A 24,494-nucleotide genomic window follows, 5' to 3' on the forward strand; every position below is an offset into this window, starting at 1 on the left:
AGTATTCAAACATTAGGGGATTCTTTTTCCTATTCATCTGCATTAATTTACATCTATATTTAGAGTTAGCTGCCATTCTTTACACCAATCACAAATCCTGTCCAAGTCATCTTGTATCCTCCTACAGTCACTCAAAGACGACACCTTCCGTACACCACAGCATCATCAGCAAACAGCCGCACATTGTTGTCCACCCTATCCAAAAGATCATTTATGTAGATAGAAAACAACAGCGGACCTACCACAGCTCCCTGGGGCACTCCAGATGATACCCTCACCTCCGATGAACACTCACCATCGAGGACAACGTCTGTTGCCTTTCTGCCGTTGTATTGTATCAAACGCAAATACACTGCCTGCCAAAAAAGTGAAGCACTCAAAGGATATGGTCGCATGTCAGAACAAGTACAAACCATCGGCTGTTATGTAAATGATCAGAGTTGCAGTTCTCTGTCTCACGTAGAATGGCCAGCAGAGTACACTACTGTTGTCCTTGTTTAGAGATGTTACCAAGTGTTGTAGGGTATGTAAGAAGTCCTCAACGATGTTGAGTGATTACTTCCAAGGACACGGTGGTGCTGCGTATTCGTGTGAGACGATTATAAGGAACTGAAAGAGTTTGGGATGTGCGTCATTGTGGGTCTCGATGTGGCCAGCTGCTCAAGTCGTGCAATATCCAGACTTGTTGGGCATTCGAGTGCGATAGTGGCTCAATGTTGGATTGGGGCATTCGAATATGGCAACGGCCTGATCTTGGATTGCTTGGACGCTTGAGGGCAGACATACTCGTCGTCGAGGTTGCAGTCGACCACGTGTGCACCAAGCACGTCGTAATCCTGTAACATTTCCGACTGCCGTCTGAAAACAAGTAATGGACACCTCGCAACATTCTGTGTCATCCCCCACCTTCGATCGGAGGCTAGGAACAGGCGGACGAGGGAATTACAGTTCATCTACATCTACATATATACTCCGCTAGAACACATGCAGGACCAATATGGACGTGAACAGCTGAAAACCGTTTTAGAGGAGATATTTAAAGCGTAGTGGATTTCAAATGACAGGTGGTAGTAAAGTGCTGTTTTCTTTATGTGTGACCAAAGCGCTTAGACAGAGGAACAATATTTACAACTGGAGACAGCCTGGAACGCTACAGAGCTCCACACTATTGTGCGAAACCTGTCAGTGTCGTGTTGACGGACTCGTGGCGTTTTACGTTTAGTGTTCCTTCCGCGACTTCACTGCGTTTGATGTGGTGCGCTCGCAGTTTCCCTTCTTACCGCTCATACAGTGTAGCGTGCTACTGGAAATGTGCACTCAGGCGAGAGAGGTTTGCAAGCGTGCGAGAGCGCGCCACTACCTGAAAAAATGTTTGGAAGTCTGGACCTCTGCTAAAAAAATCTTATTAAAGAAAAGACACAAAGTTCCTGATTATGACAAAGTACATCATAAGACATAATTATGACCAAATGAAAATGAAATGGAAATGGTCGGGACATGTAACCAGGCAAAAGCGTTGGACTGAGGAAGTACTTTGCTGGGTTCCAAGGGATAAAAAAAATTCAAGATTATAACCTAATAAAAGGTGCGTACCAGTAGTTAATATTAGAACACATGCAGGGTCAATATGGACGTGTACAGCTGAAAACCGTTTTAGAGGAAGTATTTATAGCGTATTGGATTGCAAATGACAGGTAGTAGCACACTGCTGTTTTCTTTATGTGTGACCAACGCTCTTAGACAGAGGAACAGCATTTACATCTGGAGACAGCCTAGAACGCTAAAGAGCTCCACACTGTTGTGCGAAACCTGTCAGTGTCGTATTGACGTACTTGTGCAGCGAATACGATGCATATTTGGTGGTCGTGTGAACCCCTACATTATCAAAATAAAAATAGTATTTGAAATCTTGAAGATTTTCGGAACGGATCCTCTGTTTGCCTGTGGAGCCTTGCTGACACATTGGCGAGTCTCTTGTTGTTTGCTCTGTTGGTAATTCCTTTAGAAGAAGGGCTCGGCCGACTTCTTTCCCCTCCTTTCCTAATCCGATAGACCGGTGACCTCGCTGTTTGGTTTCTTCCCCCAAAATCAACCCAACCCATCGCCTTTAGAAGACTTGCTGTAAATAGGTCAGTACCTCCCTCGATTCTCCCATTGAGAGGTGTTTTTCATCTTGAGGACGGACGTGAAATGTCCCCTAGTAACTTACTATAACCTGACTGAATCCATTTTTATTACTTTCGAAGCTGTGTCTGCCGTTTACGATAACCGTGCACCCTATTAGGCACCGATAAATATTATTGTTTCTTCTGGTTATGAGGTACTGTGTTGGTGGAAAAAAACCGCTCATTTCTTAAGTCATATAGGTGAGAGTTAGAGAGCAATTATGCCATTATACAATATTTCGATATGGTATTCTCAACCTGCAAATATATTCTTCTATGTGTAACCTTTTACCAAAAACGTGGGGAATGAATTGCAGCCGTGTGTTTCACTTGGTGCTATTGGCCTTGAGTCAGTTATTTCTCATTGTCGAAGCATTATGGGTGACCAGACGTGAAGTTTGTGTTCAAATGGCTCTGAGCACTATGGGACTCAACATCTGAGGTCATCAGTCCCCTAGATCTTAGAACTACTTAAACCTAACTAACCTAAGGACAGCACACAACACCCAGTCATCACGAGGCAGAGAAAATCCCTGACCCCGCCGGGAATCGAACCCGGGAACCCGGGCGTGGGAAGCGAGAATGCTACCGCACGACCACGAGCTGTGGACTTGTGAAGTTTGTGTGTGCGCGTTGTCGAACGATGGTGTACCGCTATACTGTTAAGGGTAATATGGAGTGGAATGGATTCAGTGACGTTATAGTAAGTTACTAAGGGGAATTTCACGTCCGTCCTCAAGATGGAAAACACCTCGCAAGGGAAGAATCGATGGAGGTACTGGCCTATTTACAGCAAGTCTTCTAAAGGCAATGGATTGGGTTGATTTGGGAGGAAGAGACCAAACAGCGAGGTCATCGGTCTCGTCGGATTAGGGGAAGGAAGTCGGCAGTGCCCTTCTTCTAAAGGAATCACCAACACAGCGAAAAACAAGAGACTCGCCAATGTGTCAGCAAGGCTCCACAGACAAATAGAGGATTCGTTCCGAAAACCTTTAAGGTTTCAAATAACTATTTTTATTCAGAAAATTTAGGGGTCCACACGACCACCAAAGATGCATCATACTCGCCGCACGAACGTGAATTTTGACTTCATACTTGAGACAATGGCTGGAGGATGTTACGAAATGCTGCACAAGGCGTACGGAAAACCTTGTTTCTAAAAAGTGTGTATACATGCGCTTCCATGATGCTTTAGACAGCGTGAAAGATGTGCAACAGGTCCATGATGATGTACACCGGTGACATCATCAAGAAAATTCGTCAGCTTTGTCTGGAGGTCGTTTATGGAAGGTTCCAATGTTAGAGGAGCACGTGGGAGTGTCGTACGAGAGTGCTTATACAGCTGTAACCGCGAAGTTGCAAGAGCGAACGATGTTCACGGGCAGTACATCACGACAAGAATGCAAACAGGAACAGGGCAGGATGGAGGCTTGCGGGGATCTTACCGACATGGCGGGTAGTAATGCCACCTTTCCTGGTCTGATCGCTACGGGAGACTAGTCGTGGTTCCTTAGGTAAGATCCAGAATAGAAGAGGCGAAAAGCATGGAAATCCAAATTGGTTAGGTGCAAGAAATACCTGCATTGACGGCCGCTGTGGCCGAGTGGTTGTAGGCGCTTCCGTCTGGAACCGCGCTGCAGCTACGTTGCAGGTTCGAATCCTGCTTCGCGCATGGCTGTGTGTGATGTCCTTTGGTTAGTTAGGTTTAAGTAGTTCTAAGTTCTAGGGGACTGATGACCACAGATTTTAAGTCCATAGTGTTTAGAGCTATTTGAACCATTTGGAGAACCTGCCTTAACACGTGACATTAACTGCAGGCGCATATGTGAATGTCTCAGATTGGTACCTGGGGAGGATCCGACAAGTACGACCACGCAGTACAGCGAATGGATCCTCGTGTCCGGTGTACGGAAATACACGGCCCCTAACCACCACAACCATTCAGCAGTTCCATCATACGTAAAGAAATTTGCAGTGATGAATTCTGTTAACGACACATTGGGCGCTAATCGTTGTTGGTTATGGTTATTAATAATAAAATAATTGCAGCTGAGTTGGATTTTGCAGTTATTATCAAGTAAAAGGTTTAGGTGCACGAGCTGCAAAAATACAAATGGAATTCACCACAAAAATTTTATTTCTGCAAAATATGACTGTTTCGACCAAACGGAGACTTGATTGCAGTTACCTTTATGAAAATTTATTACTAGAAAATCAGTATCTTTCCATTACACACTTCAATTTTAAAAAATGAAAACATAGATAATATGCTCATTATATTAACGAAAATAAAAGAGTAGCTTTCCTGGGTTTTAGTGCATGTCATTACCAGGCACTGCTTGGCTATGAGATGGTATCATGAGATTCATGCAAAGAAATATGTTGGGTGAACGTGGCGATAAAGCCGAAGGCATGTGTTTGGAACTACAGGCCGATTTTACTTAATCGGGACAGATTCTAGGCAAGCAATCCCTGAGAGGGGTTCAAATGGCTCTGAGCACTATGGGACCCAACATCTGAGGTCATCAGTCCCCTAGAACTTAGAACTACTTAAATCTAACTAACCTAAGGACATCGCACACATCCATGGCCGAGGCAGGATTCGAACCTGCGACGTAGCGGTCGCGCGGTTCCAGACTGTAGCGCCTAGAACCTCTCGGCCACTCCGGCCGGCCCTGGGAGGGGAAGGAGCAAAAGACTTCATACGGCCGGAAATGCGTTCCATGGGAGGTACACCCACTTGAATGTGGAGATGGATCTTTGACAGTGTTGGTTTCAACGATGAAAGCACTTATAAAAGCGCACCAGGCAAGTGAGCATGTTTTGTGTGTACTAGTTTTCTAGCTCCGAACTCAATAGGGCAGTGAGCTGTAGTACGGCCGTGTGGCAGCAGCGCTACCCTTCGTGCCAGCAAATTCACGCCTTCTGGCAGAGGAAGCAGGGCGACCCGCAGGAAGTGCAGATATGACTCGCTTGTGAGGCGGCGTGGAAGGATGGCTGGTCACGCGAGGAGGTCGCCAGTAATCCCCGTCCGCAGGTTGAGGCCAAACCGGCTCTGGTGGTTTGCTGCCACCATACGTCATGGGGATTTTGTAAATAGGATGGATGATCAAAATCCCAGCACCGTGGTGACCTCTGGACGAACCAGCGACAAAACGACCACCACGGAGAGAAATGCATAGGTAATAAGGGCTGCACGTATTATAAGGGATAAGGATAGTGGCAGTCGCCGTGGAGAACGTTCCACGCCGTCATCTGGCTTACTCCGTGCTGGCGCGCCGCCTACCTGGTGCTGGTACCAGTGTCACTATCAAAGATCTTTGATCTCCACCTTCAAGTGTGTGTAACTTCATAGAACGCTTTTCCAGCCATACGTCTGTATGTCGTTTTTTGCTCCTTCGCCTCCCTTGGATCGTTTCGTGCAATTTGTGCCCATGTAGCAACATCACCTGTGTATGCGTAAGTAGCTGGCTATAACTTGCTGATGGTCAGTGCTTCCGCACGCCGGCGAAGACTTGCCTCAATTACCAGCAAATATTCAGATGCTTAACGTGAGTCCTGGTAGCAGCATGCTTCTTACAAAGCCTAGCAGTGAAGCTTTCCTCAATAGAAGCGTCTCCCCCCCCCCCCCTCTCTCTCTCTCCTAACAGTTATCCGGCAATATGCACTGATCAGCCAGATCACAAACGAACTATTATCGATATAAAACCGCCCAGGCGACGATAGCAGCGTCACCTGGCGAGGAATGACTTCTAGTCAGACACGCGCACCGTGCATGTAGTATCAGTGAGCGTGCTATTCGTATGTAAAATAGGGAAGGCATCCGACCTATCTGAGTTTGACCGGGGGCAGGTTGTGATGGCCTGGAGGCTCGTCACGAGCTTGTCGGAAACGCACCACTTGTCAGACGCTCAAAGAGTGAGTATCTTCAACACGTGGCGAAACCAAGGTGAACCCACATCCGGACGTCATGGGGTGGGAAGCCACCTGTCATTACAAATGTCGGACGTTGTAGGCTGAACAGACTGGTAAAATATGGCGGAACTAACATCAGACTTTAGTGCTTGACACAGTAAAAGTGTGTGTGAACACACAGTGCTCCGGAAACTCCTGACGATGGGCCTTCGCAGCCGGCGACCCATGCATGTGGCAATGTTATCACCACGACATCGGCAACTACGATTTAAATGAGCACATGACCATCGGCACAGGACGTTGGTGTAGTGGCAGAACGTTGTATGCTCTGATGAATCCTGATACCTTCTTCATTATGTTAATGGGAGGGCGCGAATCCATCGTCTTATAGGGGAACAGCTCCTTGACACCTGTACTATGGGAGGCAGACAAGCTGGCGGCGGCCCCGTTATGCTCCGGGGAACATTCACGTCGGCATCCATGGGCCCAGTGCAATTCGTACAAGTCATTTTGATAGCCAAGGAGTGTCGTACAGTGGCTGCAGACCACATGCACCTCTTCATGATGAGCATGTTTCCCCAAGACAGTGGCATGTTTCACCAAGATAATGCACCATGTCACAAGACCAGGAGTGTGATGGAGTGGTTCGAGGAACACAGATGTGTGTTCCATTTGATGTTCTAGCATTCCACCGTCCAACACATCCCATTTGATGTGCTGGCACCCTAACTCGCCGAATCTGAACCTGGTCCAAGACATCTGGGATATGAATGAACATGGTGTTAGAGCTCATCTTCCCCCCCTCTCCGTAATTCACGGGAAATAGATGACTTGAGTGTGCAGATTTTGTGCCAGCTCCCTCTGTTGACCTACCAAGGCCCCATTGATTCCATGCCACGGCGCGTCTTCGCTGTTAACAGCGCCAGAGGTGGACATACCGGCTATTACGTAGGTTATCATAGTGTTCTGGCTGATCAGTATTGGGTCCATAGCTTTTCATGATTTCACAAATTTATTTTTCATTTAATTTAGTGGCTTGATGCCCTTCTTGATGCCAAAGTCATCAAATAAACTTAGGACCTGACTCATCTGTGCTATCTGTATGTGAATCGTGTAAACAGTGTTCTGTTTGTCGTCATACTTTCACTGTTTGTAAACTTGTTTTCTGAGGCGAAGATTGGGGACCAACCTAGTATTCGCCTAATCGAGGGTGGAAAACCATAAAAAACCCAACAGGCGAACTAGAAGAATCTCCCCTCCCCCAGCGCTCTGCAAAGTTTAATATGGACTTAACCATCTGATTACCCATTTCAGGTTCTTCTTCTCTCTAATCGAATTTTTTGGTACCAAGTGTTGTTACAAATGCTTAGCACTGCCTTTTCCCATACTAAAAGGAACACACACTAACTATGAATTATCGTCTCTACAGGCATCCCTGCTTTATTTCGAGTACGTGTTCGTTTCTGCAATGTTTGGAAAACTTCTCTGGTCTGTTGAGCTCTCAGTCTGTCAGCTCCGTTTGACATTCGTCGTTACAATGTTATCTCGTACAAATAGGACAGCAACCCTTAGTTTGTGTCCCTCAAACCAGACCTGTATTGTCTCTCGAGAAGAAGCTTACAGTCCTAGTGTTTTAACTAGCTCTAAGTTCAAGACGGCCACTATCCCATGTACAATCGTAGCCTTCCCCCAGGTAATAAATAGTATGGGGAGCTGTGTGATGTTGACTAATCTCGGCGGCGCTCATCCGTGCGTGTCAAAAGCGACTGGTGTCAATGTTCGGATGTTTATCTGCTGCGGAACAACTACCAGCGCGGACCACGTCATTCATTTGATGCAACAGTGCCTTATGTATCTGCGGTTTTTACAAGTCCGACACAGACGCTTGCAAGGCGCAGCACAGGTAATGAAGAATTGATTTGTTATGGTACCCAAAAGCAAGTACGGACGTCAAAAGCTGAAAATCAAAGGAAATTTTTAAAAAATGCGTTTCACCATTTGACGATATTGCAGTTCTTGTGTTGTTCAGAAGTAAGACGCAGTGTCCCTATGCTCATGCATGCATGCATGTGCGAAGGAACAGGCAATGCGGCAACTACAGCTGTTATGAAATGCACGAAATATATGTGCAGTTGCGAGTATCGACAATAATCAGTTGTACAATGGAATGACGACATTGAAAATTCGTGCAGGACCAGGACTCGAGCCCAGATTTCCCGCCTATCGCGAGCCGTCGCCTTGTTGCGCTATCCGAGCACGCTTCAGGGCGTGACTCAAACTTCCCTGTCGTCAACTATGTGTCGACACTCTGTACTCATACGTTCGTAACGTTTATTCCCCTATCGTATTTATCCGCCGAGCCGGGCAAGCGGGTTTTAGTTAAAATGCCTCTCCTGTACGGGAAGATACAAAGGAACGTACGAGTGCACGTCCTAGACGCATGGTGAGGACATACGGAAGGTTAGTTGTGGCCATGAAGCGTGGTCGGATAGTCTAATGGCAAGGCTGCTACTCGCGATAAGCGGGAAATCCGAGTTCGAGTACCGGTCCGGCACAAATTTTCACTGTCGTCATTCCATTGTCGATATTCGCAACTGCGCAACTTCTATTACATTTAATGTATATCAGCGTTTTGTTTATGCGGTAGTAAGGTTCAATGTTTCTGGGCGTGCGGCCCGTTTGCTATAGTAACACTATTTCCACACAATGTCTTTGGCTTGGAAAATATCAAAGAAATGAAGGTAGCTATTCTGCGATTTGGTGTGCTTTGTCCCGTGATCCACGAAAGTGACGTTGCAACAGAAAACGTATTTGTGTGTATGAGCTCTGTGCCATTCTCCTTCGGTGAAAACACATGTTTTGAGTGGTGGTAGCATGGATCGAAACAAGAAACAAATGTCCAGAAAACATAGGCCACAAAATGCGGACCTTAAGAGCTATGAGCACTTCACTACTATGTAACTGCTGTCTTGTACCGAACAAAGGTTCATAGCTCGTAAAGCATTCATTTTAGAGCCTGTATTTACTCGACATTTTTGCCTTGTTTTGGTCCGTACTACAATCTCTTAAAATACGAAATACTTTTTTTAAAGTCCTGTATTCAGTCAAATGGATGTTTTCACTGTTATTTACAGCTATTGTTGAAATTTGTTTTCTTGTCTCAGCGTCATCACAACATGTCTTACTCATAAGAGAGAGGCCTGATTCGTCTAGGGGCCTTTCTTTCGGCTCGTGTTGAGTTGTGCACAGAAAGACGACGGCGCAAATCCTCCCGAGATATTTTTGACGAGTAGAGATGGTTCGAATGTAGTGATGACAGCATCGTCTGAAGTTTGGTGTCTCATCGCTCACTGCATCAGTTACATACCATCAGTGCAGACGAGACAAAAGGAACCATTTATGCACTTCTTCGATGTTCTGTCATGGATTGAGAATATTCGACTGATTGTAAGTTTCATAATGTAAACTTTTAGAAACGACGACAAGCAGTTCTCATTATCTATGGTAACAGTTTCAACCACCTATTTGCAAAGATATGGCTTGTATGTGTCTTCTACCCAATTAACTATGATGTAGTTACATAAAAGGTGCGAGAAACCACCTTCACTCCTCTCCACCCCCACCCTCCACCCCTCACCCACCCACCCACCCACCCACACACACACACACACACACACACACACACACACACACACGAAGATTTTGTCTCGACAATACTAAGCTGCCTCTTTCGCCTGTCATCCTTACAATTAAGTTACTGTGAACGGGAACGCGTTATGCAGACCTTGGTGCCTCTCGCGTCCACCTAGAAAAGATAACCTGACGAGGCCTAAATAAGGCGAAACGCGTCGTTGAAAAATAAAAAAATAAAATTGCGACCAAGACTGTTTTTAATCAATACTGTTAAGCATTGGTTTGCTGTATGATACATATGCACTCGAAGAATTTCTATAGTTATTGTTGCTTAGGCCACAAGCTCAGTTAAAAATAATTGGGACAGATGTTTTCTGAGTTAGCAAATGGAAATAAAATATAGAAATAGTACTCGTTTACTTAAATTATTACATAATTAATTAAACACCGCTGCGGTCCGGCGCTTTCAGCCCCCTGAATTGAGGAGCACGTCAGGAGTGAGCTGGCGAATAAATCTACGTAATGGTAATAGGCAGTAGTCGCAGGTGATGTGTTAGTTCACTGGATAGTCTTTTCTTTCGTGCTGCGGAAAGAAATAATGATTCAGCGAATAAAACCAAACTTCCATTTTTCCTCGATCCAGTATGTAAATAAATCACATCAGAACTTTCCATTTAGATTCCGTCCTTTCGTGCACTCAGGCTCTGACACTAAAAGTAATTGCCTAAACCTTCCCTTTGAGAGATTCGCTGAGTGTTCCACCAGATGATACAAGATGTATTTATGACCCTCCTTAGAAAGTCGTAATATGAGAAACGGACGCTAAAGACGCAGGCGTCAGCATTCGCGAAGGAAACTGCTGGTGAGGCCGGCGGAGCCAGCCAGTTATCACGCCGATGCTAAGGCTGCCCTAATTACGTCCGCGTTAACTCATCTTACCGCAGACACTTAGCGCAACTGCCAATGGCAAACCACGTGTCAGATTTCATGGCGAGCAACGCCTCAGTAACCCATTAGCTCCAAACTGATTCATTTGGTATCTCTGGACATCCATTTCCTAGTTTTTGCAGGTCATCACCATGGAAAAATATTGGTCAAATGTGTGCAACCCATACCAGATACGGCTTAAATAGGACATTAAGCGTATACAAACAAGAGCAGCTCCAATAGTCACAGCTTTGTTTGCCACGGGAGATCATTGCAGAAATATTGTCAAAGCGTGCTCACAAAGTCTCCATAGCAGTGTTAAGTGAAGAAATCTAGAAATTTGCTTGAACTCCACTACGCACCGCTCTCTCAGAAATTGCGAACACAACATCTCACTAGTTTACAGCGCACACAATGGTACTGAAGCAGTCACTCTTCTCGCTCTCTGTTGACGAATAGAAACGTCCTACAGTGCTAATGGTGACTTGATATCGTTGTATTGAGGAACATAAAGTCCATGAATGGCTGCAGATGGTCTCCAAGTACCCAAACATAACCAATTACAGTCAATAATCGGTTCAGTTGGACCGGATGATCCAGTCAATGCCGTGTAAACACAGCTCACACCGTTATCGAGACACCACCAGCTTGCGCAGTGTCTTGACGACAACTTTCGTCCATGGCTTCGTAGGGTCTGCGCCACACTCGAACCCTACCATCAGATCTTACCAACTAAAATCAGCACTCAGCAGACCAGGCCACGGTTTTGCTGTCGTCCAGGATCCAACCGATATGGTCACAAGGCCAGGAGAGGCGCCGTAGGCGATGTCGTGCTGTTAGCAAAAGGTGCTCGCGTCGGACGTCTGCTGCCATAGCCCGTTAACACCAAAATTCTCCTCACTATCCTAACGGATACGTTCATTGTACGTCCCACATTGATTTCTGCGGCTATTTCTCGCATTGTTGCCTAAAATGTGTTATTCTCGGTACACTCTTGACGCTATGGATCTCAGAATGTTAGAATTCCTTAACGATTTCCAAAATGGTATGTCCCATGCGTCTAGTTCCAACTACTGTTCTACGTTCAATGTCTGTTAATTCCCATCGTGCGGCCATAATCACGTCGAAAACTTTTTCACTTGAATCACCTGAGTACAAATGACAGCTCCGTCAATGTACAGCTCTGTTATACATTTTGTACGCCATACTACCGCCGTCTGTATATAAGCCCGACTAAGGGGGCGTGGGGCGGAATCCTCGATGCTCAGGCGTCGTGGGGGCCCGAGTTTGTCAAGGGTTCGGATCCCTCAGCTTGCTCAGTTGGCAAAAATCATACTACTTTTCCAAAGTAATTTTTGTATCAAATTATAAATGAAAGAACATTGCACCCAGCACCGGCATAACAAGCCTTAGTTTCCAGCCAGCCGCTGTGGCCGAGCGGTTCTAGGCGCTTCAGTCCGGACCGCGCTCCTGTTACGGTCGCAGGTTCGAATCCTGCCTCTGTTATGGATGTGTGCGACGTCCTTAGATTAGTTAGGTTTAACTAGTTCTAAGTCTAGGGGACTGATGACCTCAGATGTTAAGTCCCATAGAGCTTGGAGCCATTTGAACCCTTTTTGAATCTTCGTTTCCACTTCAGTTTTAAGAATCATACAGGCCAGCTGCATACAGTCCTATTTCGTGTTTAATCTTGAATGCGTAATATTTTCTTTAGACGTAGTGCACTAAAACCACCTTGTGATGGATTAGAAAATGTGCTTCCTTTAAATGTTGTAGGAAATCCTCCCAAAACATTTCCCCAGCAAATGTACTCGATAACATCTATGAAACGTAGTTTTAATGAGGTATGTTTACCAACAAGATTAAAAAACAAGGGACTTCAGATTCGGATCTTACGCGAAAAATTAATATACAGAAATTATTTTGCGTTAAAGAGTAAACACAACGTAAAACGTTTCTATTGATGTACAGTTGTCCTGGAAGAGCCATAAAAATGAAGAAATCAAATGACTTGAAATATGTACGTTGGCCAGAAGTAAAGAGTTAATCTTATTTTATTCGCCCGTAGAATACCAGCGCATATGGTACTCTTACATGATCTTTGTTTCAATTACGCTGATTTCATGTGGCGCGCCACGAATTCCTCTTCTGTGCCAACATTTTCATCTGCGCTGAATGTATTCTAATCTCTGTCTTCCTCTACGGTTTTTACCCTCTATAGCTCCACTCTAGTACCAAAGAAAATTATTCCCTGATTTCTTAACATAGGTCCTGTCAGCCTGTCCCTCCTTCTCGTTGTTTTCCTCATACTCCTTTCCTCTCTTTTCTTTGCAGAACATCCTCAGTTTTTACCTTTTAAGTCTACCGAATTTTCAGCGTTCTTCTGTAGCACCACATCTCAAATACTTCGATTTTCTTCTCTTCCACTTTTTCCATGGTCTGTGACTCACCACCAATGCTGTGATCAAAACATACATTCTCCGAAATTTCTTCCTTAAATTAAGTTCTTTGTTTGATACTTGTAGGCTGCTCTTGAAAGGAATGCCATTTTTACCTTTTTGCCAATGATACTCTCTACTTTTTATGGCCGCTTTGCTCCTTCCAGCATGGGCTATTTTGTTGTCTAGGTACAAAATTCCTTAACTTTATCTACTCCGTGACCCCCAGTTATATTGTTGTTACACGCTGTTCTCATTTCTTTTACTTCTCATTATTTTCGTCTTCCTTCGGTTTACTCTCAGTCCATATTATGTACTCATTATGCTGTTCATTCCGTTCGACAGCCCCTGTAATTCTTTTTCATTTTCACTGAGGATAGCAATAGCACGAGCGAATCGTGTCATGGATATCCTTTCACGCTGAATTTTAATTCCACTCTTGAACCTTTCTTTTATTTTCGTCACTGATTCTTCGATGAACAGATTGAACAGGAGCAGCTCTTCGTTCGTCGTGTTCCATTCTTATTATTCCCTCTCGGTTCTTATTATCCGTCTTTCCTGTAGCTTACCCCTATTTTTCTCAGAATTTCGAACATCGTGCTCCATTTGGCACTACCGAACGCTTTTACCAGGTTGACAAATCCTATTAACGTGTCTTTATATTTCTTCAGTCTTGCTCCCATTATCAACCGCAACGTCAGAACAGCCTCTCTGCTGCCCTTACTTTTCCTAAAACCAAACTGATCGCCGCCTAATTGATCCTGACTTGCATGTATGAGTTGTTAACCTGATTGTGCGGTAATTCTCGCACTGGTCGGCTCTCGGTGTCTGCGGAATTGTGTGGATGGCGTTTTTCCGAAAGTCTGATGGTATTTCACCAGTCTCGTACATTGTACACGCCAACGTGAGTAGTCGTTTTGTTGCCACTTCCCCCAATGATTTTAGAAATTCTGATGGAATGTTATCTATCTCTTCTGTCGTATTTGATCATAAGTCGTCCAAAGCTCTTTCAGATTCTGATTCTGATGCTCGATCCCCAATCTCATCCTTGCTGACTCTCGTTTCGTCCTTTATCACGACATCAGACGAGTCCTCCACCTCATAGAGGCCTTCAGTGAACTCTTTCCACATATCCGCTTTCTCCCTGCATTTAACAGTGGAATTCCCATTCCACTCTTAATGTTACCATTCCTGCTTTTAATTTCACCAAAGGTTGTTTTGTCTTTCATGTAGGCTGAGTCAGTTCTTCCGACAGTAATTTCTTTTTTCGATTTCTTCACATTTTTCATACGACCATTTCGTCTTATCTTCCCTGCATTTCCTGTTTATTTCATTCCAAAGGAACTAGTATTTCTGTATTCCAGAATTTCTCTGGCCATTTTTGTACTTCATTTTTTCGTCGATTAGCTGAAGAATTTATTCTGTTATTCATGGTTTCTTCGCAGTTGCCTTCCTTGTACCTACGTTTTTTTCTCTGCTCCTGTGATTGCCCTTTTTAGAGGCGTCTATTCCTCTTTAATTGAACTGCCTGCTGAGCTGCTCATTATCGCAGTATCCATAGCCTCAGAGAACTTCAACTTATCTCTTCATTCCTTAGAACTTCCGTATCCCAATCATTTGCACGTTGATTCTTCCCGACTAGTCTCTTTAAACATCAGCCTACTCTTCATCATTACTAAGTTGTGATCTGAGTCTATATCTGCTCTTGGGTGTGCCTTACAATCCAATATCTGATTTCGGATTCTCTGCCTGACAATGATGAAATCTAACTGGACTCTTCCTGTATCACGCAGCCCTTCCCAAGTACACCTCTTCCTCTTGTGGTTCTCGAACAAAATATTCACTATTACTAGCTGAAATTTATTGCAAAACTCAGTTAGTCTTTCTCGTCTTTCATTCCTAGTACCAAACCCATATCCTCGTGTAAACCTTTCTTGTACTCCTCCTACAACCACGTTCCAGTCCTCCATGACTGTTAGATTTTCCTCTTATTTTACGTGCTGAATTACCCGTTCAGTATTCTCATATACTGTCTCTATTTCTTCATCTTCTGCTTAGACGTCGGCATGTACACCTGAACTATTGTTTTAGTGTTGGTTTGCTGTCTATTCTGATGAGGACAACCCTATCACTGAACTGTTCACAGTAACTCACTCTCTGCCCTACCTTCCTATTCATAGCGAATCCTACTAACGTTATACAATTTTCTGCTGCTGTTGATATTACCCTATAGTCATCTGACCAGAAATCCTCATCTTCTTTCCATTTCACATCACTGGCCCCCACTACATCTGGAATCTTTTGCCAATGAAGAGACCGCCAGTACGCTTTTTTTCAGATTCGGTCCACTTGTACTGTGGATACACATTAAGTGTCTTTCTTGCAGCAGTTTCCATTGCCATTTGCATCCTCGTTTCGTTGATCATTGCTGAATATTCCGCGTTTTAGGGGTAGTTTACCATCGCAAGCATAAGAGAGTGCACTTAACCTCTGTCCGCTCCTCCGCCCTCTTTGACAAGGTCGTGGACAGAATGAGGGTGACTTCTTATGCTGGACATTTTCGGCCGCCATGACTTGTGATTTTTATTCAGAATTTAAGCAGTGTCGCTGTTCAAACCTGGCACTGAGGACGTTTCGATGACTAGTCAAAGACGCTGCCCATATACTTGATGTGACATAATGTCTTGATCAGCCAGGCTTGGTCTTAAGAGATTCAGCTCAGAAAACTGGAGATTTTTTAGGCCTGTTAAGATACCTTATAGCTCATTTTTTGTTACTTCAGTACCACTTTGCGCATATCTGTTTAAGCGTAAAGTTCCCGTTTTACAGAGACAATGCGTCATAAAGTTTTATTGGTAAAAAAATGCTGAAGAAAAAGTTTGGTGACCTCAGAACCCTTGCGGTGACACTAGAATTCTTGCCATGTGCCCACAACGTCGCCTCAGACCGGATATTAAATGCATATGTTCCTGGATAATTAAGGCAAATTTGAACCTCTGGATCTTGGTAACGGATACCGATGTCGAAAAAAGTTTCCAAACATATCATCTTAAGGAAGTATGGTAAAATTTTTAACGATTTGCTATGAATAGAAATTATAGAAGAGATCATCCCCACAACCGGTACTTTTCGTACCCAAACATCGCGGTTTTCTCAAAAATCATCCGTTAACAAATGATGATTATATAAGCTACCTAAGGTCCACCTAATGCAAAAGAGTCAACGTATTTTCTTAATTTCTCTGACTGGAGGAAGTGTGTAACGTTTAAATTTTGACCCTGTACTGGTTAGCCACAAAATGCCTATTCTTCCGATAGGCATACAAATAGTCGCTAGACCGAGGCCATCCAGAACAGTTGACCCCTTATCACTGTGACCAATAGAACCCGAGGCTTTTTGGAACATATTAGTACCGATTGCATATGTGAACATATGCTTAGTGTTTAACAAGAAATTGTGTTAATTCTATTTCGCTCTAATGAGTATTTCTATGCATTTCCAACATCCCCGAGTTACATTGTTTTCAAATCATATCAAACCTTTTTTAAAAAATAACAACAGGATTGGGCTGGTGTATTTGAAGAAGGGGCCCAACCACAGGTCTTGCCCCGGCCCCAGTCGTGGTGCTCAGCGACCCGTCTGTGCGCGTGTCGTGCGGGGGAAACTCCTTTGCTGTTGCTACTGAATACAGGAAAATTAGAGAGGCCTTTCGAGAAAAGAGAGCCACTCGTATGAATATCAAGAGGTCAGATGGAAACCCAGTTCTAAGAAAAGAAGGGAAAGCAGAAAGGTGGAAGGAGTATATAGAGGGTCTATACACGGGCGATGTTCTTGAGGGCAATATCATGGAAATGGAAAAGAATGTAGATGAAGATGGAATGGGAGATACGATACTGCGTGAAGAGTTTGACGGAGCACTGAGGGACCTGAGTCGAAGCAAGGCCCCGAGAGTAGACAACATTCCATTAGAGCTACTGACGGCCTTGGGAGAGCCAGTCATGACAAAACTCTACCATCTGGTGAGCAAGATGTATGAGACAGGCGAAATACCCTCAGACTTCAAGAAGAATATAATAATTCCAATCCCAAAGAAAGCAGGTGTAGACAGATGTGAAAATTACCGAACTATCAGTTTAATAAGTCACAGCTGCAAAATACTAACGCGAATTCTTTACAGACGAATGGAAAAACTTGTAGAAGCCGACCTCGGGGAAGATCAGTTTGGATTCCGTAGAAATGTTGGAACACGTGAGGCAATACTGACCCTACGACTTATCTTAGAATAAAGATTAAGAAAAGGCAAACCTACGTTTCTAGCATTTGTAGACTTAGAGAAAGCTTTTCACAATGTTGACTGGAATACTCTCTTTCAAATTCTGAAAGTGGCAGGGGTAAAACACAGGGAGCGAAAGGCTATTTACAATTTGTACAGAAACCAGATGGCAGTTATAAGAGTCGAGGGACATGAAAGGGAAGCAGTGGTTGGGAAGGGAGTGAGACAGGGTTGTAGCCTCTCCCCGATGTTATTCAATCTGTATATTGAGCAAGCAGTGAAGCAAACAAAAGAAAAATTCGGAGTATGTATTGAAATTCATGGAGAAGAAATAAAAACTTGGAGGTTCGCCGACGACATCGTAATTCTGTCAGAGACGGCAAAGGACTTGGAAGAGCAGTTGAACGGAATGATCAGTGTCTTGAAAGGAGGATATAAGATGAACATCAACAAAAGCAAAACGGGATAATGGAGTGTAGTCGAATTAAATCAGGTGATGCTGAGGGAATTAGATTAGAAAATGAGACACTTAAAGCAGTAAAGGAGTTTTGCTATTTGGGGAGCAAAATAACTGATGATGGTCGAAGTAGAGAGGATATAAAATGTAGACTGGCAATGGCGAGGAAAGCGTTTCTGAAGAAGAGAAATTTGTTAACATCGAATATAGATTTAAGTGTCAGGAAGTCGTTTATGAAAGTATTTGTATGGAGTGTAGCCATGTATGGAAGTGAATCATGGACGATAAATAGTTTGGACAAGAAGAGAATAGAAGCTTTCGAAATCTGGTGATACAGAAGAATGTTGAAGATTAAGTGGATAGATTACATAACTAATGAGCAGGTATTGAATAGGATTGGGGAGAAGTTTGTGGCACAACTTGACTAGAAGAAGGGACCGGTTGGTAGGAGATGTTCTGAGGCATCAAGGGATCACAAATTTAGCATTGGAGGGCAGCGTAGATGGTAAAAATCGTAGAGGGAGACCAAGAGATGACTACACTAAGCAGATTCAGAAGGATGTAGGCTGCAGTAGGTACTGGGAGATGAAGAAGCTTGCACAGGATAGAGTATCATGGAGAGCTGCATCAAACCACTCTCAGGACTGAAGATCACAACAACAACAACAACAACAATGCCATAAGAATAGTTTCGTGCATTTTGATGATCTCGAAGCACCTATTTGGAGGTGAGACAGCTTGTCCAGAAACAGACACTTGAGGAAGTGGACCAGTGGTGTGTGAGAACGTTGCATTGTTGCAGGCGCTGGGGCTGCCGGTGACGGAGGAGCAGTTGGCCGAGCTGGAGGCGCACGTGTACCAGGTGGACCTGGCGGCAGCCGCTGCCGAGGAGAAGCTGACGCGCCATGACGTCATGGCGCACGTGCACGTGCTGGCCCAGCAGTGCCCCCTGGCGGCGCCCATTATACACCTGGGCGCCACCTCCTGCTACGTGGGCGATAACACGGTCGGTCTCGTTCTCAACGCCTTTGGCTGCTGCTGACCAAGTGTCTGTACGAGGGGTAGCCATAAAGTTTTAAAAGTCACCCGCAAAAAAAGTTACGTAATTAATTTTTTGTCTGATTACATGTACATGTCTGCTGTCCTGGTACACATCGAAATCCCCGCCCTATAGCACAGAATCATGTCGCTAGAGTGGCCAAATCGGATTGACACAGCCCCTTGACAAAGAGTAGTATTATGCGGTAAATCGTTGTCGTTTGAAGTGGAATGTTGCTGTTGTCAGGCCTATCTAGATGAATTCTTAAGCTATCTGGACTAGCCTAACACAGCATCAGCATATCCGCTACAACTGTAAACTGCACGTTACTACCTCTTATCAATGGCCTGCGCCATTTTCATTTGGCTACTGTACAAACGTGGATGGTTACTATGGGGAGGGGATTTCAGTGTGTACAGTCATGTACATGACTCAAACAAAAAAATGTGTTAATTTACTTTTCTACGTTGATAATTAAAGCTTTGTCTACCCCTCGTGAAAGATGAATATTACTCCTAACTAACTATTTCTTCCATAGATAACGTCGATTTCTTACAAAGATAACGTCGATGAAAGTAATGTCATGTACGACCTCCTCTGTTAATACTACAGTCTTTGTTCGTCAGGGGTTCTAGCTTATTGGAGTTAGAAATTCTTTTCACTTGCTTGAAACACAGTAAATACTATTTCCGTGTTTTGGGGCAAACTGATGTGGCACACAGGTAATTTTCTACTTCGTACGAGAAACGTTCAGTGGGTTTGGACAATCCTTTACTGAACCACAACACAGTTTAACGGGCCTTGTGGACAATAGCACCGTCTTGCTGAAACAGAAAAGGGCCGTCTCCAAAATGTTGTATCAGTGTCTACAGTATAGTGTTGCCTAAAGTGTTTTCATTAACAAAAGTGTTCATTATTCTGCTGACCAAAACAAATAATCCCACTCAAAACCAGGAGAAAAAAAACCAGATCATTGCACAGTTTCCATTAAACTTCACTCTCGCCACAACACATTTGCATAAATACCTTTTGTCAATATAAACGCATCAAACTGAGTGACACATCATTAATAAATACCTGGCATTCCACAATCAATCCTTTCATGGCTCTACGAACAGTGTTGTTTGTTTCACTAATAGTGACATCACGTCCTTGTTCTTGTTCTTAGCGTGAATACAGCTGTGAAAATTCTGTTCTATGTAAGTATTTGCATGAATATGCCTGAAAGAAAAAGAAATTTTTCTGTGGCCTGTTGAACTGGAAACAAAAATAAAGATTGTAAATATTCAGGATGGAGTTCCTTCAAATTATTTACTTTCTATCCTGATATATTATTAAAAGAGATTTTTAAGTGCCTGGATCAACACTGTTCTTCTCCATACACTACATATTTTATTTTAGTCCAGCAAGTTTCTGGTTCCTCCTGATTTCTGTAATTGCCACAGTCATTGTTTACTTAATGCCTGCCCCGCTATGTTCAGGTCTGATGCACAAGACATTTCTCTGTTCCTTGACATTAACAATGAATATTTTAGGCACCTGAAGACAATTCCTGAGAACCTGTCTGAAAATCAGGTAGGCAACAGTGCTGGATGTCACTGGCAGTAACAATAGTAACATGAAGTACTGTCACATTCAGGGGAGTGGTACACAAACTTGGAAATAGGGTGACCTGGAAGTCCTTTGTCTGAAGTCTGTTCACTCTTGTGGGGCAAACGTGCTTTATATTTCTGTGGAGGGCAGTGCTTTTTGGAACCTGAAGTTAATCTGCTTCAATTTGAAATTAAACAATGGAAAGTCCAGGTTGGAATATCAACAATTATGAAAAGGATAGATTGCTGCTCACTATAAGACAATACGTTGAGTTGCGGACGGCTCGATGAAAAGGCTGTTACATACTGGATTTCAGCCAAAGCCTTCTTCAGAAAAGAAAAGAAAACACACGCACATTCATACAACTAGCGCGCGCGCTCACACACACACACACACACACACACACACACACACACACACACCACTATCTCCAGCCACTCTGGTCAGAATGCTTGGCAGTGTGTAACAGTCTTTTTTTCATTTTGCCTCTCTGTCACTCAACGTGTCATCTTCATGGTGAGTAGCAATCTACCTTTCCGTGATTATTTATTTCAAAATCACCATTTGTTTTACCAATTTTATTCTTCAGGTATGGTAAACAAGTTAATCTTTTGCAAGAAAGATTAGATATAAAAATTCTACAGATTTATCGTACTTCAGGACAGTGGCCCCATTTTGAGCTCTACCTTATTAAAAACACGATATAAAAAATTAAAATCTGTACACATAATTCTGATTGATGGCAGTCTAAAACGACCTTTTCCAGTCTCCTGATAACCAACTGTAACTTACATGCTGTGGTTGCAACTAGACAAATACAACAAACTTGCAGTATTACCTATGAATGGTGAACTGGAGTGAGATGGTGCATTGGTAACGATAATAGACTCCTCTCTTAGAATAGTTGGATTCAAGTTTCCACTAGATTGATTTACATTTTATGTTGTATATCTAGACCTTAAGGGTAGTGCTTGGATGGTGTGTTAACCTAGTTCCTTAGCCAAAACTTGTCTCCCTGAAGTAGATGACCGGTATATTTGAAACGGCAATACAAACTAAACGAGCAGCGATAGGAATACACCGTTTGTTGCAATATGCTTGGGACAACAGTACATTTTCAGGCAGACGAACTTTCGAAATTACAGTAGTTACAATTGTCTACAACAGATGGCGCTGCGGTCTGGGAAACTCTATAGTACGATATTTTCCACATATCCACCATGCGTAGCAATAATATGGCGTAGTCTCTGAATGAAATTACCCGAAACCTTTGACAATGTGTCTGGCGGAATGGCTTCACATGCAGATGAGATGTACTGCTTCAGCTGTTCAATTGTTTCTGGATTCTGGCGGTACACCTGGTCTTTCACGTGTCCCCACAGAAAGAAGTCACAGGGGCGAATAGGGAGGCCAATCCACGTCGCCTCCTGTATGTTTAGGATAGCCCAAAGCAATCACACGATCATCGAAATATTCATTCAGGGAATTAAAGACGTCGGCCGTGCGATGTGGCCGGGCACCATCTTGCATAAACCACGAGGTGTTCGCAGTGTCGTCTAAGGCAGTTTGTACCGCCACAAATTCACGAAGAATGTCCAGATAGCGTGACGCAGTAATCGTTTCGGATCTGAAAAATGGGCCAATGATTCCTTTGGAAGAAATGGCGGCCCAGACCAGTACTTTTTGAGGATGCAGGGCCGATGGGACTGCAACATGGGGCTTTTCGGTTCCCCATATGCGCCAGTTCTGTTTATTTACGAAGCCGTCCAGGTAAAAATAAGCTTCGTCAGTAAACCAAATGCTGCCCACATGCATATCGCCGTCATCAATCCTGTGTACTATATCGTCAGCGAATGTCTCTCGTGCAGCAATGGTAGCGGCGCTGAGGGGTTGCCGCGTTTGAATTTTGTATGGATAGAGGTGTAAACTCTGGCGCATGAGACGATACGTGGACGTTGGCGTCATTTGGACCGGAGCTGCAACACGGCGAACGGAAACCCGAGGCCGCTGTTGGATCACCTGCTGCACTAGGTGCGCGTTGCCCTCTGTGGTTGTCGTACGCGGTCGCTCTACCTATCCAGCCCGTTTATCCGTCACGTTCCCAGTCCGTTGAAATTTTTCAAACAGATCCATTATTGTATCGCCTTTCGGTCCTTTGGTTACATTAAACCTCCGTTGAAAACTTCGTCTTGTTGCAACAGCACGTTGTGAACAGCACTCGCTTACAGCAGAAAGACGACGTACAGAATGGCGCACCCACAGACTGCATTGTCTTCTGTATCTTTCACATCACTTGCAGCGCCATCTGTTGTTGAAAATTGTAATTACTGTAATTTCGAAAGTTTGTCCGCCTGAAAATGTCCCAAGCATATTGCAACAAACGGTGTATTTCTATCGCTGCTCGTTTAGTTTTTATTGCCGTTTCAAATATACCGGTCATTTTTGAAACACCCTGTAAATGTGGTGGATTGACTGCATCAAAATAGAAATGAGAACAAAGCAAACTTCTTAGAATCACTAGACTGTGGAAGCACTCTGTATAATTTACAATTTCTATTTCACCATTGCTACTGTTGTCTACAAGAACTGTTCTACAAGATCCAATCATGAGTCCACTACTCTTCTCGCTATATGTAAATAATTCTTTATTTGGAAGAGAACCAAAATTTGTTTTACTGGGGATTATACTTTTGTCAGAATAAATAAAGAAAGATCAACAGAGGTAATGAGAAATTGTGTTTTTGCAAAACTCATTAGCAACTGTAGTATGGAAACGTGGGGTAGAAAATTCTACTTGTTTGTGGTACATATTGATTGGAAATAAAGTTGACGCTACATACTATACACCTGCTAAAATGATTAAATTTGGTTTCTTTAATCTTAAGGTTAAACTGCTAACTTTTGTGGGTAAGGTTAGTTAACATATTTCAAACATTGACATTTGATGATTACCTACAGGAAAATATTGTGGTAAACATTATTCATTGCACTAAGTGAGGTAATCAGAATTACACTAAAGTGACAAGAGTCGTGGGATACTCCTAATATCATGCTGGACCTCCTTTTGCTCGCCATAGTGCAGCAAGTTGATGTACTGTGGTTTCAACAAGTGGTTGGAAGTCCCCTGCAGAAATGTTGAGCCATACTGCCTCTGTAGCTGTGCATAATTGTGAAAGTGATGCTGGTTCAGGATTTTTTGCACAAAAAGATCTCTCTATTATGTCCCATAAATATTCAGTGGGATTCATGTTGGGCAATCTGGGTGGACAAATCATTCACTGAAATTGTACACAATGTTCTGACACAGTCCATTATCATCCATAAACATTCAATCATTGTTTGGGACCATGAAGTTCAGGAATGCATGTAATCAGATATAACAATTTCCAGTCAATTATAGGTACACTTGGACCACATGACCCAATCCATTCTATGTAAACACAGCCCGCACCATTATGGAGCCACTACCAGCTTGCACAGTGCCTTTGTGAAAGCTTGGGTCCACAGCTTCATGAGTTTTGTGCCACACTCAAACCCTACCATCAGTCTTCCCAACTGAAATTGGGACTCATCTGACGAGGCCACAGTTGTATAGTCATCCATGGTCTATCTGATGTGATCATCTACATCTACATCCATACTCCGCAAGCCACCTGGTGGTGTGTGGCAGAGGGTACTTTGAGTACCTCTATCGGTTCTCCCTTCTATTCCAGTCTCGTATTGTTCGTGGAAAGAAAGATTGTCGGTATGCCTCTGTGTGGGCTCCAATATCTCTGATTTTATCCTCATGGTCTCTTCTCAAGATATATGTAGGAGGGAGCAGTATACTTCCTGACTCTTCGGTGAAGGTGTGTTCTCGAAACTTCAACAAAAGCCCATACCGAGCTACTGAGTGTCTCTCTTGCAGAGTCTTCCACTGGAGTTTATCTATCATCTCCGTAACGCTTTCAAGATTACTAAATGATCCTGTAATGAAGCGCTCTGCTCTTCGTTGGATCTTCTCTACCTCTTCTATCAACCCTATTTGGTACAGATCCCACACAGGTGAGCAATA

General features: G+C 43.7%; 1 protein-coding gene across 1 annotated transcript in view; it reads left to right on the forward strand.

The window, feature by feature from the left end:
* The window catches only part of LOC126324953 (adenylosuccinate lyase), a 722,118-nt gene that overhangs the window by 666,397 nt on the left and 31,227 nt on the right, over positions 1–24,494 (forward strand). The window contains exon 2 of the mRNA XM_049995132.1: positions 18,611–18,814. Within this exon, the coding sequence (XP_049851089.1) occupies positions 18,611–18,814 (204 nt within the window). The remainder of the gene's footprint in view (positions 1–18,610; positions 18,815–24,494) is intronic.

This window comes from Schistocerca gregaria, chromosome 2, assembly GCF_023897955.1.
Source record: "Schistocerca gregaria isolate iqSchGreg1 chromosome 2, iqSchGreg1.2, whole genome shotgun sequence".
NCBI lineage: Eukaryota > Metazoa > Arthropoda > Insecta > Orthoptera > Acrididae > Schistocerca > Schistocerca gregaria.